This window comes from Oncorhynchus gorbuscha, linkage group LG02, assembly GCF_021184085.1.
Source record: "Oncorhynchus gorbuscha isolate QuinsamMale2020 ecotype Even-year linkage group LG02, OgorEven_v1.0, whole genome shotgun sequence".
Taxonomy (NCBI): Eukaryota; Metazoa; Chordata; class Actinopteri; order Salmoniformes; family Salmonidae; genus Oncorhynchus; species Oncorhynchus gorbuscha.
The window spans coordinates 2,130,934-2,149,467 of record NC_060174.1 but is presented as its reverse complement, the minus strand read 5'-3'; the positions used below and the strand labels follow the sequence as shown (position 1 = coordinate 2,149,467).

Sequence of the window (18,534 nt, the reverse complement as noted above, 5' to 3'; positions counted from 1 at the left end):
AAGAAATAAAAACAACCGTAAAAAGACAGTGAAAATAACAGTAGCGAGGCTATATACAGGCACCGGTTAGTTGGGCTAATTGAGGCACGGGTAGCCTAGTGGTTAGAGCATTGGACTAGTGACCGAAACGTTGCAAGTTCGAATCCCCGAGCTGACAAGGTACAAATCTGTCATTCAGCCCCTGAACATGCAGTTAACCCACCGTTCTCAGGCCGTCATTGAAAATAAGAATTTGTTCTTAACTGACTTGCCTGGTTAAATAAAGGTTAAAAAAATATGTACATGTATGGTTAAAGTGACTATCCATATATGGTAGGCTTGTATGCGGCTGTTCAGCCATGGAAAACCATTTCATTAAGCTCCCGACGAACAGGTCTTGTGCTGACAGTTTGGAAGTTGGTAGTGAGTGTTGCAGCCGAGGACAGATTATATTTACACTCTTCAGCACTCAGCGGTCATGTTCTGTGAACTCGCCGGTCCCGTTCTCTCCACGGCTGAGCCCGGTCAGCCCGGTCCCGTTCTCTCCACGACTGAGCCCGGTCCCGTTCTCTCCACGGCTGAGCCGTTGTTGCTGCTAAACGTTTCCACTTCACAATAACATCACTTACAGTTGACCGGGGCAGCTCTAGCAGGGCAGAAATTTGATGAACTGACTTGTTGAGAAAGTGTTCATCCTATGGCTGTGCCACTTTGAAAGACACTGAGGCCATTCTACTGCCAATGTTTGTCTATTGAGATTGCATGGCTGTGTGTTCGATTTTATACACCTGTCAGCAACAGGTGTGGCTGAAATAGCAGGGGTGAAGGTGTGTCCACATACGTTTGTATATATAATGTACCTCTAATAAGATATCAAATCAATACCTCTAATTAGATCATGGTAGATACTGTACATCTATATAGAACATGGTAGATACTGTACCTCTAATTATAACATGGTAGATACTGTACCTCTAATTATAACATGGTAGATACTGTACCTCTATATAGAACATGGTAGATACTGTACCTCTATTTAGAACATGGTAGATACTGTACCTCTAATTATAACATGGTAGATACTGTACCTCTAATTATAACATGGTAGATAGTACCTCTAATTATAACATGGTAGATACTGTACCTCTAATTATAACATGGTAGATACTGTACCTCTAATTATAACATGGTAGATACTGTACCTCTAATTATAACATGGTAGATACTGTACCTCTAATTATAACATGGTAGATACTGTACCTCTAATTATAACATGGTAGATACTGTACCTCTAATTATAACATGGTAGATACTGTACCTCTAATTATAACATGGTAGATACTGTACCTCTAATTATAACATGGTAGATACTGTACCTCTAATTATAACATGGTAGATACTGTACCTCTAATTATAACATGGTAGATATCTAATTATAACATGGTAGATACTGTACATCTAATTATAACATGGTAGATACTGTACATCTAATTATAACATGGTAGATACTGTACCTCTAATTATAACATGGTAGATACTGTACCTCTAATTATAACATGGTAGATACTGTACATCTAATTATAACATGGTAGATACTGTACATCTAATTTGATTATGGTATATATCTTTCATTAGATTGTGGTAGATACTGTATCTTTCATTAGATTGTGGTAGATACTGTATCTTTCATTAGATTGTGGTAGATACTGTATCTTTAATTAGATCGTTGTAAATTCTGTAACTCTATATCATGGTATATTATGTACCTCTAATTAGATCATGGTGTAATGTACCTCTAATTAGATCATGTTAGATACTGTACCTCTAATTAGACCATGGTAGATACAGCATTTAAGTCATTTAGCAGACGCTCTTATCCAGAGCGACTTACAAATTGGTGCATTCACCTTATGGCATCTTATGGCATCCAGTGGAACTTATGGCATCCAGTGGAACAGTCACTTTACAATAGTGCATCTAAATCTTAAAGGGGGGGGGTGAGAAGGATTACTTATCCTATCCTAGGTATTCCTTAAAGAGGTGGGGTTTCAGGTGTATCCGGAAGGTGGTGATTGACTCCGCTGTCCTGGCGTCGTGAGGGAGTTTGTTCCACCATTGGGGGGCCAGAGCAGCGAACAGTTTTGACTGGGCTGAGCGGGAACTGAACTTCCTCAGTGGTAGGGAGGCGAGCAGGCCAGAGGTGGATGAACGCAGTGCCCTTGTTTGGGTGTAGGGCCTGATCAGAGCCTGGAGGTACTGAGGTGCCGTTCCCCTCACAGCTCCGTAGGCAAGCACCATGGTCTTGTAGCGGATGCGAGCTTCAACTGGAAGCCAGTGGAGAGAGCGGAGGAGTGGGGTGACGTGAGAGAACTTGGGAAGGTTGAACACCAGTCGGGCTGCGGCGTTCTGGATGAGTTGTAGGGGTTTAATGGCACAGGCAGGGAGCCCAACCAACAGCGAGTTGCAGTAATCCAGACGGGAGATGACAAGTGCCTGGATTAGGACCTGCGCCGCTTCCTGTGTGAGGCAGGGTCATACTCTGCGGATGTTGTAGAGCATGAACCTACAGGAACGGGCCACCGCCTTGATGTTAGTTGAGAACGACAGGGTGTTGTCCAGGATCACGCCAAGGTTCTTAGCGCTCTGGGAGGAGGACACAATGGAGTTGTCAACCGTGATGGCGAGATCATGGAACGGGCAGTCCTTCCCCGGGAGGAAGAGCAGCTCCGTCTTGCCGAGGTTCAGCTTGAGGTGGTGATCCGTCATCCACACTGATATGTCTGGTTGAGGAGGCAGAATCAGGAGATAGGTTGGAGAAGGTTTGAGCAGAGGGAAGAGATGATAGGATGGAAGAGGAGAGAGTAGCGGGGGAGAGAGAGCGAAGGTTGGGACGGCGCGATACCATCCGAGTAGGGGCAGTGTGGGAGGTGTTGGATGAGAGCGAGAGGGAAAAGGACACAAGGTAGTGGTCGGAGACTTGGAGGGGAGTTGCAATGAGGTTAGTGGAAGAACAGCATCTAGTAAAGATGAGGTCGAGCGTATTGCCTGCCTTGTGAGTAGGGGGGGGGAGGTGAGAGGGTGAGGTCAAAAGAGGAGAGGAGTGGAAAGAAGGAGGCAGAGAGGAATGAGTCAAAGGTAGACGTGGGGAGGTTAAAGTCGCCCAGAACTGTGAGAGGTGAGCCGTCCTCAGGAAAGGAGCTTATCAAGGCATCAAGCTCATTGATGAACTCTCAGAGGGAACCTGGAGGGTGATAAATGATAAGGATGTTAAGCTTGAAAGGGCTGGTAATTGTGACAGCATGGAATTCAAAGGAGGCGATAGACAGATGGGTAAGGGGAGAAAGAGAGAATGACCACTTGGGAGAGATGAGGATCCCGGTGCCACCACCCCGCTGACCAGAAGCTCTCGGGGTGTGCGAGAACACGTGGGCGGACGAAGAGAGAGCAGTAGGAGTAGCAGTGTTGTCTGTGGTGATCCATGTTTCCGTCAGTGCCAAGAAGTCGAGGGACTGGAGGGAGGCATAGGCTGAGATGAACTCTGCCTTGTTGGCCGCAGATCGGCAGTTCCAGAGGCTACTGGAGACCTGGAACTCCACGTGGGTCGTGCGCGCTGGGACCACCAGATTAGGGTGGCCGCGGCCACGCGGTGTGGAGCGTTTGTATGGTCTGTGCAGAGAGGAGAGAACAAGGATAGACAGACACATAGTTGACAGGCTACAGAAGAGGCTACGCTAATGCAAAGGAGATTGGAATGACAAGTGGACTACACGTCTCGAATGTTCAGAAAGTTAAGCTTACGTAGCAAGAATCTTATTGACTAAAATGATTAAAATGATACAGTACTGCTGAAGTAGGCTAGCTGGCAGTGGCTGCGTTGTTGACACTACACTAATCAAGTCGTTCCGTTCAGTGTAATAGTTTCAACAGTGCTCTAATTAGATCATGGTAGATACCTCTAATTAGATCATGGTAAATACTGTACCTATAATTAGATCATGGTAGATGCTGTACCTCTAATTAGATCATGGTATATACTGTACGTCTTAGTAGATCATGGTAAATACTGTACCTCTAATTAGATCAAGTTATATATTGCAACTCTAATTAGTTCTTGATAGATAATTTACCTCTTAATAGATCATGGTAGTTACTGTACCATGATCTATTAAGAGGTAAATTATCTATCAAGAACTAACCTCTAATAAGATCATTGTTGATAGCTCTAATTAGAGTTGCAATATATAACTTGATCTAATTAGAGGATAATGTACCTCTAATAAGATCATTGTTTACTCATGATCTACTAAGATCATTCTAATTAGATCATGGTAGATAATGTACCTCAAATTAATACCTTTTAGATATCATGGTCAATACCTCTAAATAGATCATTGATACAGCTAATTAGATGATACTGTACTTGTAATTAGATCATGGTCAATACCTCTAAATAGATCATGGTAGATAATGCACCTCTAATTAGATCATGGTAGATTGTAATTAGTCATGGGTAGTAATAGATCTGTCAATACCTCTAAATAGAATTAGATCTAATTAGATTGGCAGAAACTTGTAATTAGATCATCAATACCTCTAAATAGATCATGGTAGATACAGCTAATTAGATCATGGTAAATACTGTACTTGTAATTAGATCATGGTCAATACCTCTAAATAGATCATGGTAGATAATGCACCTCTAATTAGATCATGGTAGATAATGTACTTGTAATTAGATCATGGTCAATACCTCTAAATAGATCATGGTAGATACAGCTAATTAGATCATGGTAAATACTGTACTTGTAATTAGATCATGGTCAATACCTCTAAATAGATCATGGTAGATACAGCTAATTAGATCATGGTAAATACTGTACTTGTAATTAGATCATGGTCAATACCTCTAAATAGATCATGGTAGATAATGTACCTCTAATTAGATCATGGTAGATAATGTACCTTTTTATTCGATTTTGTTACACAAAATGGCAGATTCAAAAGAGAGGGAAAGGGAGAGACAAAGTCGTACAGATAGCTGATAACTATGCTCATGGAAATGTGAATACTTTCCACATGAACTCCGCTCATTCGAAATAATTGCAATGTACATATATACAGTGCCTTGCGAAAGTATTCGCCCCCCTTGAACTTTGCGAGCTTTTGCCACATTTCAGGCTTCAAAGATAAAGATATAAAACTTTTTTTTTTGTGAAGAATCAACAACAAGTGGGACACAATCATGAAGTGGAACGACATTTATTGGATATTTCAAACTTTTTTAACAAATCAAAAACTGAAAAATTGGGCGTGCAAAATTATTCAGCCCCCTTAAGTTAATACTTTGTAGCGCCACCTTTTGCTGCGATTACAGCTGTAAGTCGCTTGGGGTATGTCTATCAGTTTTGCACATCGAGAGACTGAAAAATTTTCCCATTCCTCCTTGCAAAACAGCTCGAGCTCAGTGAGGTTGGATGGAGAGCATTTGTGAACAGCAGTTTTCAGTTCTTTCCACAGATTCTCAATTGGATTCAGGTCTGGACTTTGACTTGGCCATTCTAACACCTGGATATGTTTATTTTTGAACCATTCCATTGTAGATTTTGCTTTATGTTTTGGATCATTGTCTTGTTGGAAGACAAATCTCCGTCCCAGTCTCAGGTCTTTTGCAGACTCCATCAGGTTTTCTTCCAGAATTTTCCTGTATTTGGCTCCATTCATCTTCCCATCAATTTTAACCATCTTCCCTGTCCCTGCTGAAGAAAAGCAGGCCCAAACCATGATGCTGCCACCACCATGTTTGACAGTGGGGATGGTGTGTTCAGGGTGATGAGCTGTGTTGCTTTTACGCCAAACATAACATTTTGCATTGTTACCAAAAAGTTCAATTTTGGTTTCATCTGACCAGAGCACCTTCTTCCACATGTTTGGTGTGTCTCCCAGGTGGCTTGTGGCAAACTTTAACCCTAACCTAACCTAACTTTAAACTCTAACCCTAACCCTAACCCTTCCCCATGTTTGGTGTGTCTCCCAGGTGGCTTGTGGCAAACTTTAAACAACATTTTTTTATGGATATCTTTAAGAAATGGCTTTCTTCTTGCCACTCTTCCATAAAGGCCAGATTTGTGCAATATACGACTGATTGTTGTCCTATGGACAGAGTCTCCCACCTCAGCTGTAGATCTCTGCAGTTCATCCAGAGTGATCATGGGCCTCTTGGCTGCATCTCTGATCAGTCTTCTCCTTGTATGAGCTGAAAGTTTAGAGGGACGGCCAGGTCTTGGTAGATTTGCAGTGGTCTGATACTCCTTCCATTTTAATATTATTGCTTGCACAGTGCTCCTTGGGATGTTTAAAGCTTGGGAAATCTTTTTGTATCCAAATCCGTCTTTAAACTTCTTCACAACAGTATCTCGGACCTGCCTGGTGTGTTCCTTGTTCTTCATGATGCTCTCTGTGCTTTTAACGGACCTCTGAGACTATCACAGTGCAGGTGCATTCATACGGAGACTTGATTACACACAGGTGGATTGTATTTATCATCATTAGTCATTTAGGTCAACATTGGATCATTCAGAGATCCAGCACTGAACTTCTGGAGAGAGTTTGCTGCACTGAAAGTAAAGGGGCTGAATAATTTTGCACGCCCAATTTTTCAGTTTTTGACTTGTTAAAAAAGTTTGAAATATCCAATAAATGTCGTTCCACTTCATGATTGTGTCCCACTTGTTGTTGATTCTTCACAAAAAAATACAGTTTTATATCTTTATGTTTGAAGCCTGAAATGTGGCAAAAGGTCGCAAAGTTCAAGGGGGCGAATACTTTCAAAGGCACTGTACATGTGTATGTCTTTGCTGTCCCTATCTTGAAAACACTCAATCCATCTATGGGGAGTAATTTGACAGAAAGCCTCTGGTTGTCCACAAGAGGTCACCATGTCCTTTGTAGTTGTAGTAGGGTTCGAAGTGTCTGTGAGAACGGTTCCTCCAGAGGTCTAACCCCCAATTTTCAGCGGGTTCTGTCCATTAGAATAGGGGTATCTATAGTGGTGAGAGTAAATTGTTCTTTGTCTTCTAGTCTTCGGTCAAGTTTACTGCAGACTGAATGTTCCTGTGTAGTCTTCTTTTCTTCTTCGAGAGAGAGTTTCAGAGTTTCTAACCGTTTCGTACCTTTCAGCTCATGCTGTTGGTTACGCTGGTCTATTGTAGAGCTTTAACCATTTTACATGCCCGTAGCAACCCGGCAATGTACAGGTCTCTAGAGATTGACATTTCTTCACCATTTGTAACATATTCAGCTGGCGTTTCACATAACTGGTCTCCATTGAAATGGCAACCATTCCAGAGTGTGGACTGCTTTCTCATGTTCTCTGGTCAAATGTAAATTTTGTAAGCGAGTCCTTTTATATACTCTGGCAAAAGGGGCATTCCATGATGCCAACGTAATGTCTGTGCTCACTGACTGGTTAAAACTTTTATATGAAAAACCATTCCCATTTAGAAGGCTAACATCACATTTAATCATATAAGATCCAGAACATTTAGAAGTAAATCTGTGTCACATTTGCTCCCTCTACGGCCTCTAGGTCACCAGGCTGTTCATAATGGCGCACAACTGTCACCATCGCTATGCGCTCCTGCATGTCGTCAAACTCACCTGGACTCCATCACTTCCCTGATTACCTTCCCTATACATGTCTCTCTTTGGTTCCTTCCCCAGGTGTCATTGTTTCTGTTTCTATTTCATGTCTGTGTGCTGTTCGAGTTTCTTGTTTTGTATTATGTTCCGTTTATTTATTAAAGCACTCACTCCCTGTTACAGGAATTATATTCCTCTCTGTTTTAATACACAATTCAAATGAAACACTCTGTCAATTCCTAAGAATTTGTAAGACTCTTATTTGTATAAAATGGACAGAGACCAGTCTCAAATATCAACTAACAGCGTTTATTCTCGAGAGTACTGAACATGATACAGTTTACCACAGATTATAAACTGAAAATGACATCATTAGTTTTCGTAACACCCCGTCTCATCAACCAGCAGTACAATGGCTGTATAGTTCTCAAGCCTTCCCGCATCGTCTATCCCTACTAAGATAATTTACGACGCAAGCCAAGGTCTGCCTGTGTAGATAAGCATTCTAGCCAGTCTAGCTATAAATTCATTAATTTCTACCAAGGAACAGACAGTCATTGTTCTACTTCTTGATTATATTTACACACATTATATTCAGTACTAATTCATCTATACAGTAACATAATAGTATTCTGATTAGTCAGTCCTGATTGAAATGTATACATAATTAGTCATTATTGATCAAAAATCCCTTAACACTCCCTGAACTTGTTTACCGACTCTCAGCGCACGTCGTTACAATCTGATAACTGGGAAATATACACATTGAGATACAGTTATGTGGTTATACCATTCTTAATGAGATCATAAAACAACAACTGATCTGACATAATTGGTCTTTCGGTACCCACGGACCATTCCAACTGTTTGGATTACAGAAATATTCTTTCATTATTCAACCTTTTGATGTTACTGTTTTGGCGGGAGGAATCTCCTTGTAACAAAGAGGTTTCTTTCCCCTCAATCCTGCAGAGCCCAAAGGCAGAGTTTCTACAAGGTATTTATGACTGTCATAAAACGGCCAACTTCACCCCTCTCCCCCTCTGAGGGAGAAAGAGGGCACTATAGAGCGGACCCACTGTAACCTGCTCCTTCAGATCTTTACAGGAGAGTCATGACAATACTGTACCTCTAATTAGAACATGGTAGATAGTGTACCTCTTAGATCAGGGTAGATACTGTACCACTTATGAAATCATGGTAGATACTGTACCTCTAATTCGATGGGGGGGCTCACGAGTGGTGCAACGGTCTAAGGCACTGCAGACCCTGGTTCGATTCCAGGCTGTATCACAACTGGCTGTGATTGAGAGGCCAATAGGGCAGCGCACAAATGGCCCAGCGTCGTACTGGTTAGATTTTGGCCCGGGTAGGCCGTCATTGTAAATAAAAATGTGTTCTTAACGGACTTGTCTAGTTAAATAAAATTAAATAAATAAAAGATTATAGTAGTTACTGTACCACATCTCTGCCTGGGAAAATGGTATCAACACGTTTCTATGATAATGTTACCTACCATCATGATACCAGATAGTTTTATCAACATGATACTAATTAGAGGTTTTCATACTTTTCCGGTCAGTCTGTCAAGCCTACTCTGTGTCTGTCTGTCTGACTCTGGCCTCCTTTCTGTGTCCTATCCATAACCCTGTCCAGGTGGGGATGTTCCATGAACAGCACCCAGAGGACGGAGTCTCTTCTAAAGAAAACCGCATCATCTACAGTGAGTCCATGCCCAGGAGGGTTGGCAGCTTCTATAGAGGTACATGTGACTTAACTATCTTAGCACATACACAGGGCTACAGCTTCTGTAGAGGTACGTGTGACATAAAACGAAAGCACAAAGTACCAGTGACTCGCTCAATACGGAAGTGGTCAGATGACGCAGATGCTAGGCTACAGGACTGTTTTGCTAGAACAAACTGGAATATTTTCCTGGATTCATCCAATGCTATTGAGGAGTACACCACCTTAGTTGCTGGCTTCATTAGTAAGTGCATCAACAACGTTGTCCCCACAGTGACCGTAAGTACATATCCCAACAAGAATCCATTGATTACAGGCAACATCCGCACCGAGTTAAAGGCTAGAGCTGCCGATTTCAAGGTAGGGGGACACTAATCCGGACGTTTATAAGAAATCCCGCTATGCCCTCAGACGAACCATCAAACAGGCAACGCGTCAATACAGGACTAAGATTGAATCCTACTACACCGGCTCTGATGCTCGTCGAATGTGGCAAGGCTTGCAAACGGGAAACACAGCCGCTAGCTGCCCAGTGACGCGAGCCTACCAGATGAGCTAAGTGCAGTTTATGCTCGTTTTGTGACCAGCAACACTGAAGTATACATGAGAGAACCAGCTGTTCCAGACGGCTGTGTGATCACGCTCTCCGTAGCTGATGTGATCGATGACCTTTAAATAGGTCGGCATTCACAAAGCCACAGGGCCAGACGGATTACCAGGACATATACTCAAAGCATGCGCGGAATAACTGGTATGTGTCTTCACTGACATTTTCACAGTAAAACTACAGATAACTTATTAGAAAATGTTATGGACTTTCAACTCCCTACAAATATTTTCTATGGGGTTGAGATCTGGAGACTGGCTAGGCCACTCCAAGACGTTGAAATGCTGCTTACGAAGCCACTCCTTCGTTGTCTGGGCGGTGTGTTTGGGATCATTGTCATGCTGAAAGACCCAGCCACGTTTCATCTTCAATGCCCTTACTGATGGAAGGAGGTTTTCACTCAAAATCTCACGATACATGGCCCCATTCATTCTTTCCTTTACACGGATCAGTCGTCCTGGTCCCTTTGGAGAAAAACAGCCCCAAAGCATGATGTTTCCACCCCCATGCTTCACAGTAGGTATGGTATTCTTTGGATGCAACTCGGCATTCTTTGTCCTTCAAACACAACGAGTTGAGTTTTTACCAAAAAGCTATATTTTGGTTTCATCTGACCATATGACATTCTCCCAATCTTCTTCTGGATCATCCAAATGCTCTCTAGCAGACGGGCCTGGACATGTACTGGTTTAATCAGGGGGACACGTCTGGCACTGCAGGATTTGAGTCCCTGGCGATGTAGGGTGTTACTGATTGTAGGCTTTGTTACTTTGGTCCCAGCTCTCTGCAGGTCATTAACTAGGTCCCCCCGTGTGGTTCTGGGATTTTTTCTCACCGTTCTTGTGATCATTTTGACCCCACGGGGTGAGATCTTGCGTGGAGCCCCAGATCAAGGGAGATTATCAGTGGTCCTGTATGTCTTCCATTTCCTAATAATTGTTCCCACAGTTGATTTCTTCAAACCAAGCTGCTTACCTATTGCAGATTCAGTCTTCCCAGCCTGGTGCAGGTCTACAATTTTGTTTCTGGTGTCCTTTGACAGCTCTTTGGTCTTGGCCATAGTGGAGTTTGGAGTGTGACTGTTTGAGGTTGTGGACAGGTGTCTTTTATACTGATAACAAGTTCAAACAGGTGCCATTAATACAGGTGCCTTTCAGGACAGAGGAGCCTCTGAAAGAAGAAGTTACAGGTCTGTGAGAGCCAGAAATCTTGCTTGTTTGTAGGTGACCAAATACTTATTTTCCACCATAATTTGCAAATAAATTCATTAAAAATCCTACAATGAGATTTTCTGGATTTTTTTTCTCATTTTGTCTGTCAAAGTTGAAGTGTACCTATGATGAAAATTACAGGCCTCTCTCATCTTTTTAAGTGGGAGAACATGCACAATTGTTGGCTGACTAAATACTTTTTTGCCCCATTGTATATAGCCTTGTTATTTTTGTAATTTTCTTGTTACATTTTATTTCATTTCTTACTTTAGTTTATTTAGTAAATATTTTTTAACTCTATTTCTTGAACTGCATTGTTGGTTAAGGGCTAGTAGGTAAGCATTTCACGGTATTCGGCAAATGTGACAAATCCGATTTGATTTGCTCTATATGTTATTAGTCTACTATAGTTTGAGTCTGTTTGTTGGTTGCAGTCTCTCCCTCCATGCACCCTGTGTCACTCGCTCACGGTACGGCCCCACCCTGCCTGCTCTTTCCCCCTTACTCTCCCCTACTCTCTCTCTCCCACCCTCCTCTAGCTTTTTATCAGCTCCGGTTAATAAAGTAGCTTTAAAAATACTTTTCTGCTGCTTCCCTCACTCGGATCGGATCTGGATCCGACCAGTCTATACGGAATTGTTATCCTTGGCTCTGTTTGGAGCATGTCTCTATATTTTGAAAATGTATTTATGCATATTGGGTTTGAGTAGAAAAGCCCTAGGTCCATTTCGCAACGGGTCCATCTTTTTGGACCGATGAAGTCCTCTACTATGTATCTATAACCTGTAGTGTTTCCTTATGTGTCTCTAATGTTTTGTGGAGTTTACTATGTTGTTATGTTGTTGCTCCACAGTGCCGTCCCCACGGCCAGATAACGGAGGTCAGGGCAGCAGGGGGACAGGAGGGGGGGCAGTGGACGGAAGCACCTTGACCAACCATCCCAAACGCCAGCCGGCCTTTGACCCCTGGTGAGTCACTAGGGATGCTTCATTCAAATGACACCTTTTTCCCTATATTAGGGTTGGGCAACTAGAAGACGCTTTTTGGGGGTGGGGGGCTCATCTTACTGTTACGAGTTAGAATAGTGGAATACACAAGGTGCAATTTTGAAATGTGGTTGTGCATGAGCAGTTTTTCTCTTGTTATGTCTGTCACTGAAAGTCACTAAACTGTAAGTCAGTTAACATTTTTTAGATTGGTAAATTAGTCTAGCGGCCAGCTATCTAAACTTCAAATTACTGTCCGCGGGGCCCCAATTGATTTTGTTAGTCAATCTCACTCGGATATCATGTTAAAAATAGTAAATATTTCTCTCCACCCTATGGCAAAATGTGTAGAATTGCAGGAAATGCGTTATAAAATTGCCAAATCTTCTCTCTGCCTCATTGCAAAACGAGAAGAATCACATGAAATTTCAATCAAATTTAAAAGCCTTCTCTTCACCGGATGGCAACATTTGTAGAATTGCATGAAATTAGTTTTTAAAAGTCAAAAATCTTCTCTCAGCCCATGTCAAAACGAGTAGAATTCCATATAATATATATATATTTTAAATAGCTAAATCTTACATTTACATTTACATTTAAGTCATTTAGCAGACGCTCTTATCCAGAGCGACTTACAAATTGGTGCAATCACCTTATGACATCCAGTGGGACAGTCACTTAACAATAGTGCATCTAAAACTTAGGGGGGGTGGGGTGAGAGGGATTACTCTTTTACTCTATTGTAAAATGAATAGAATTGTATGAAATTAGTAATAAAAAAATTAAAAAGCTCAATATTCTCTCAACTCCATTGTAAAATGAGTAAAATTGCATTTAATTATTTATAAAATTGCTAAATCTTCTCTCCTTCCCATGACAATATGAGTAGAATTGCATGAAATTAGACATTTACTCAATCTTCTCTTCACCGGATGGCAAAATGAGTAGAATGTATGTAATTAGTTCTATAATTGCTACATCTTCTCTTTGCCCCATGGTAAAATGAGGAGAATTGCATGAATTGTGTTATACAATTGCTAAATCCTCTCTCGGCCCCATGGCAAAATGAGTAGAATTGCATGAAATTTGTTACAAAATTTCTAAATCTTCTCTTCACCGGATGGCAAAATGAGTAGAATTGTATATAAGTAGTTATAAAATTGCTACACCTTCTCTTTAACAAAATTAGTAGACTTGCGATGAATTTTTTTATGAAATTGTTGTCTTCTCTCCATCCTGTTGTAAAATGAGTAGAAGTGCATGAAATGTGTTATACATTTACTAAATCTTCTCTCATCCCTTGGCAAAATGGGAAGAATTGCATGAAATGTGTTATACATTTGCTACATCTTCTCTCCGCCCTTGGCAAAATTAGTAGAATTGCATGAAATTTGTAAAGAAATAAATATATATATGCAAAATTCTCTCAGCCCCATGTCAAAATGAGTAGAATTGCATGAAATGAGTTTTACATTTGCTAAATATTTTCTCTGCCGCATTGCCACATGAGTAAAATCACATGAAATTTGCTACAAAATTTCAGTCTTCTCTTCACCGGTTGGCAAAATTAGTAGAATTGCATGAAATTATTTACAAAATTGCTAAATCTTCTCTCTGCTCTGTTGTAAAATGAATAGAATTTTTTTAAATTAGTAAAATAATTTCTAAATATTCTCTCCATTCCATTGTAAAAGAGTAAAATTGCATGCAATTATTTATAAAATTGCCAAAACTTTTCTCCTCTCCATGGCAAAATGAGTAAATTACATGAAATGTGTTATACATTTGCTAAATCTTCTCTCTGCCCCATGGCAAAGTGAGTAGAATTGCATGGAATTTGTTATAAAATTGCTAAATCTTCTCTTCACCGGATGGCAAAATGAGTAGAATTGTATATGATTAGCTATAAATTTGCTACATCTTCTCTCCCGCCCCATTGCAAAATGAGTAAAATTTAATGAGATTTCTTGTGAAATTCCAAAATCGTCTCTCCACCCCATGGCAAAATGAGTAGAATTGCACATAATTAGTTATAAATTGCTACATCTTCTGTGTAAAAAAATTGCCACATCTCCTTGCTGTCTCATTGTAAAATGAATAGAAATGAATTTGGCAATCCTGCTAAATGGCACCGACAGAGATGGTCACCTTGCTTCGCGTTCTTAGGAAACTATGGAGTATTTGTTTTATTATGTGTTATTTCTTACATAGTTACTCAAGAGAATCTTCAGTCTTATTACATACAGCCGGGAAGAACTATTGGATATAAGAGCAACTCGCCAATGTCCAGTCTCTTGACAACAAGGTAGACGAAATTCGAGCAAGGGTTGCCTTCCAGAGAGACAGAGATTGTAACATTCTCTGTTTCACGGAAACATGGCTCTCTCTGGATATGTTGTTGGAATTGGTACAGCCACCGGGCTTCTCCATGTATCAAGCCGACAAAGATAAACACTTCTCTGAGAAGAGGAAGGGTGGGGGTGTATATTTTATGATTAACGACTCATGGTGTAATGATAACAACATACAGGAACTGAAGTGCTTTTGCTCACCTGACCTAGAATTCCTTACAATCAAATGCCAGCCATTTTACCTACCAAGAGAATTCTCATCAGTTAGTCACAGCTGTGTACATTCCCCCTGAAGCAAACACCAAGATGGCCCTCAAAGAACTTCACTGGATTCTATGTAAACTGCAAACTATATATCCGGAGGCTGCATTTATTGTGGATGGGGATTTTAACAAAGCAAATGTGAGAACAAGGCTACCTAAAGTTTACCAGCATATTGATTGCACGACTCGCAGGGCTAATACACTGCTCAAAAAAATAAAGGAAACACTTAAACACCACAATGTAACTCCAAGTCAATCACATTTCTGTGAAATCAAACTGTCCACTTAGGAAGCAACACTGATTGACAATAAATTTCACATGCTGTTGTGCAAATGGAATAGGCAACAGGTGGAAATTATAGGCAATTAGCAAGACACCCCCAATAAAGGAGTGGTTCTGCAGGTGGGGACCACAGACCATTTCTCAGTTCCTATGCTTCCTGGCTGATGTTTTGGTCACTTTTGAATGCTGGCGGTGCTTTCACTCTAGTGGTAGCATGAGACGGAGTCTACAACCCACACAAGTGGCTCAGGTAGTGCAGCTCATCCAGCATGGCACATCAATGCGAGAAGGTTTGCTGTGTCTGTCAGCGTAGTGTCCAGAGCATGGAGGCGCTACCAGGAGACAGGCCAGTACATCAGGAGACGTGGAGGAGGCCGTAGGAGGGCAACAACCCAGCAGCAGGACCGCTACCTCTGCCCTTGTGCAAGGAGGAGCACTGCCAGAGCCCTGCAAAATGACCTCCAGCAGGCCACAAATGTGCATGTGTCTGCTCAAATGGTCAGAAACAGACTCCATGAGGGTGGTATGAGGGCCCGACGTCCACGTCCACAGGTGGTGGGGGTTTTGCTTACAGCCCAACACTGTGCAGGACGTTTGGCATTTGCCAGAGAATACCAAGATTGGCAAATTCACCACTGGTGCCCTGTGCTCTTCACAAATGAAAGCAGGTTCACACTGAGCACATGTGACAGACGTGACAGTCTGGAGACGCCGTGGAGAACGTTCTGCTGCCTGCAAAATCCTCCAGCATTACCGGTTTGGCGGTGGGTCAGTCATGGTGTGAGGTGGCATTTCTTTGGGGGGCCGCACAGCCCTCCATGTGCTCGCCAGAGGTAGCCTGACTGCCATTAGGTACCGAGATGAGATCCTCAGACCCCTTGTGAGACCATATGCTGGCCCTGGGTTCCTCCTAATGCAAGACAATGCTAGACCTCATGTGGCTGGAGTGTGTCAGCAGTTCCTGCAAGAGGAAGGCATTGATGCTATGGACTGGCCCGCCCGTTCCCCAGACCTGAATCCAATTGAGCACATCTGGGACATCATGTCTCGCTCCATCCACCAACGCCACGTTGCACCACAGACTGTCCAGGAGTTGGCGGATGCTTTAGTCCAGGTCTGGGAGGAGATCCCTCAGGAGACCATACGCCACCTCATCAGGAGCATGCCCTGGCGTTGTAGGGAGGTCATACAGGCACGTGGAGGCCACACACACTACTGAGCCTCATTTTGACTTGTTTTAAAGACATTACATCAAAGTTGGATCAGCCTGTAGTGTGGTTTTCCACTTTAATTTTGAGTGTGACTCCAAATCCAGACCTCCATGGGTTGATACATTTGATTTCCATTGATCATTTGTGTGACTTTGTTGTCCGCACATTCAACTATGTAAAGAAAAAAGTATGTAATAAGAATATTTCATTCATTCAGATCTAGGATGTGTTATTTTTGTGTTACCTTTATTTTTTTGGGAAGTGTACTATCGACCACTGCTACTCTAACTTCCGAGATGCGTACAATTCCTACGCCCTCCCTTTGGCAAATCCGACCACAACGCCATCTTGCTCGTTCCGCCTTATAGGCATAAACATAAACAGGATTTACCAGTGATGAGAACCATTCAATGCTGGTGTTACGAATCCCTTTTGGCCCGACAGTCTAGGGGAGATGGTATCGAGACCCGTAACATAACTCATGCAAATTATAATAGTAAAAAAGTAAAAGTGAGAACGAAATAACCACGACAACTGATATCTACCGTCAAACTCAGGGTTTATTAATAAACAAGCGGTAATGGGGGGAGCAGGAAAAGGGGCTGAGCTGGACCCAAGGAAAGAAACAATATTCAAAAACACCCCTAACAAGTATTCAAAAACACCCCTAAGCTAGACTAGCCTACTTTAACAACAGCTAACTAACTAACCAAAAATACAGTGGGTGGTCCGCCCAGTTCTAACTAGTGTATTTAACAAAGTTTACCTACGGGTAGTGTATGCCCATGGGCGACTTGTCTTGGTTCCCCCTTTTCCCACCAGCAAACAAACAAACACCATAACCAAAAATAATACTCACAGGTGAGGACATAGTGCTATGGAGGTGCTCAAACAACAGATAGCTCAATGCATAAAGAGAGTGAGACAGAGAGATCTGCAGAGATTGAGCTCCACAGCAAACAACTGACAGGGTTTTAAAACAAAGGGAAAGGAACAGTGATTGGGTAGGAAACAGGAGGAGGTGTGTCTTCTGATTGATGATTGGTGACTGATTGGGGAGCGATGATTTTCACCTGTGAGGGGAGAAGGAGAGAAAAAAAACACACACAGGATACTTGTATCTGTACCAGCTGGTCTGACCAATCGGAAGCCACGCTTCAAGATTGTTTTGATCACGCGGACTGGAATATGTTCCAGTCAGCCTCAGAGAACAACATTGCTGACTCGGTGAGTGTGTTTATAAAGAGTGCATTTATAAAGAGTGCACCCCCACACTATGACTGACCCACCGCCACTGTGATTATTAAAACTGTGGATGGATGGCGGCATTCGAACAAAACTGAAAGCACAATCCAACGCATTTAACTATGGAAAGACATCTGGACATATGGCTGAATATAGACAGTGTAGTTATTCCCTACACAAGCAATCAAACAAGCGAAATGCCGGTACAAGGACAAGGTGAAGTCGCAATTCAACGGCTCAGACATAAGATGTATGTGGCAGGGTCTACAGGAAATCACGGTCTACAAAAACAGCCACGTCATGGACACCGACGTCCAGCTTCCAGACAAACTATAAACACCTTCTTTGCCTGCTTTGAGGTTAAAACAGTGCCACCGTCACGGCTCGCTAACAAAGACTGCATCCCCTCGCTCTCCTTCTCCGTGGCTGATGTGAGTAAAACATTTAAACTTGTTAATTCTCGCAAGGTTGCTGGCCCAGACGGCATCCCTAGCCGCGTCCTCTGGTCTCTGCATGCGCAGACCAGCTGGCTGGGGTGTTCTGTACCCAAGAAGGCAAAGATAACTGAACTAAATGACTACCGCCCCGCCCCGTAGCACTCACTTCTGTCATCATGAAGTACTTTGAGAGGCTAGTCAAGGATCATATCACCTCCACCTTACTGGCCACCCTAGACCCACTTCAGTTTGCATGCCGTCCCAACAGGTCCACAGGCGACGCAATCACACTGCACACTGCCCTATCCCATCTGGACAAAAACAATACCTGCTAAACAGCAATCATTAACTCAGAGAGGCTGTCGTTTACATTGAGACCCAATCACTGGACACTTTAATAAATGGATCACTAGTCACTTTAAACAATGCCACTTTAAATAATGCCACTTTAATAATGTTTACATATCTTACATTACTCATATCACATGTATATACTGTATTCTATACCATCTTCTGCACCTTGCCTTTGCCGCTCGACCATTGCTCATCCATATACTTATATGTACATATTCTCTTT

General features: G+C 42.2%; 1 protein-coding gene across 1 annotated transcript in view; it reads left to right on the top strand.

Annotated features, from left to right (window-relative positions):
- Positions 1-18,534, top strand: part of LOC123995389 (cyclin-dependent kinase-like 5) — a 182,837-nt gene that overhangs the window by 96,764 nt on the left and 67,539 nt on the right. Inside the window, exons 11-12 of the mRNA XM_046298961.1 lie at positions 9,274-9,379; positions 12,035-12,149. Of these exons, the coding sequence (XP_046154917.1) occupies positions 9,274-9,379; positions 12,035-12,149 (221 nt within the window). The remainder of the gene's footprint in view (positions 1-9,273; positions 9,380-12,034; positions 12,150-18,534) is intronic.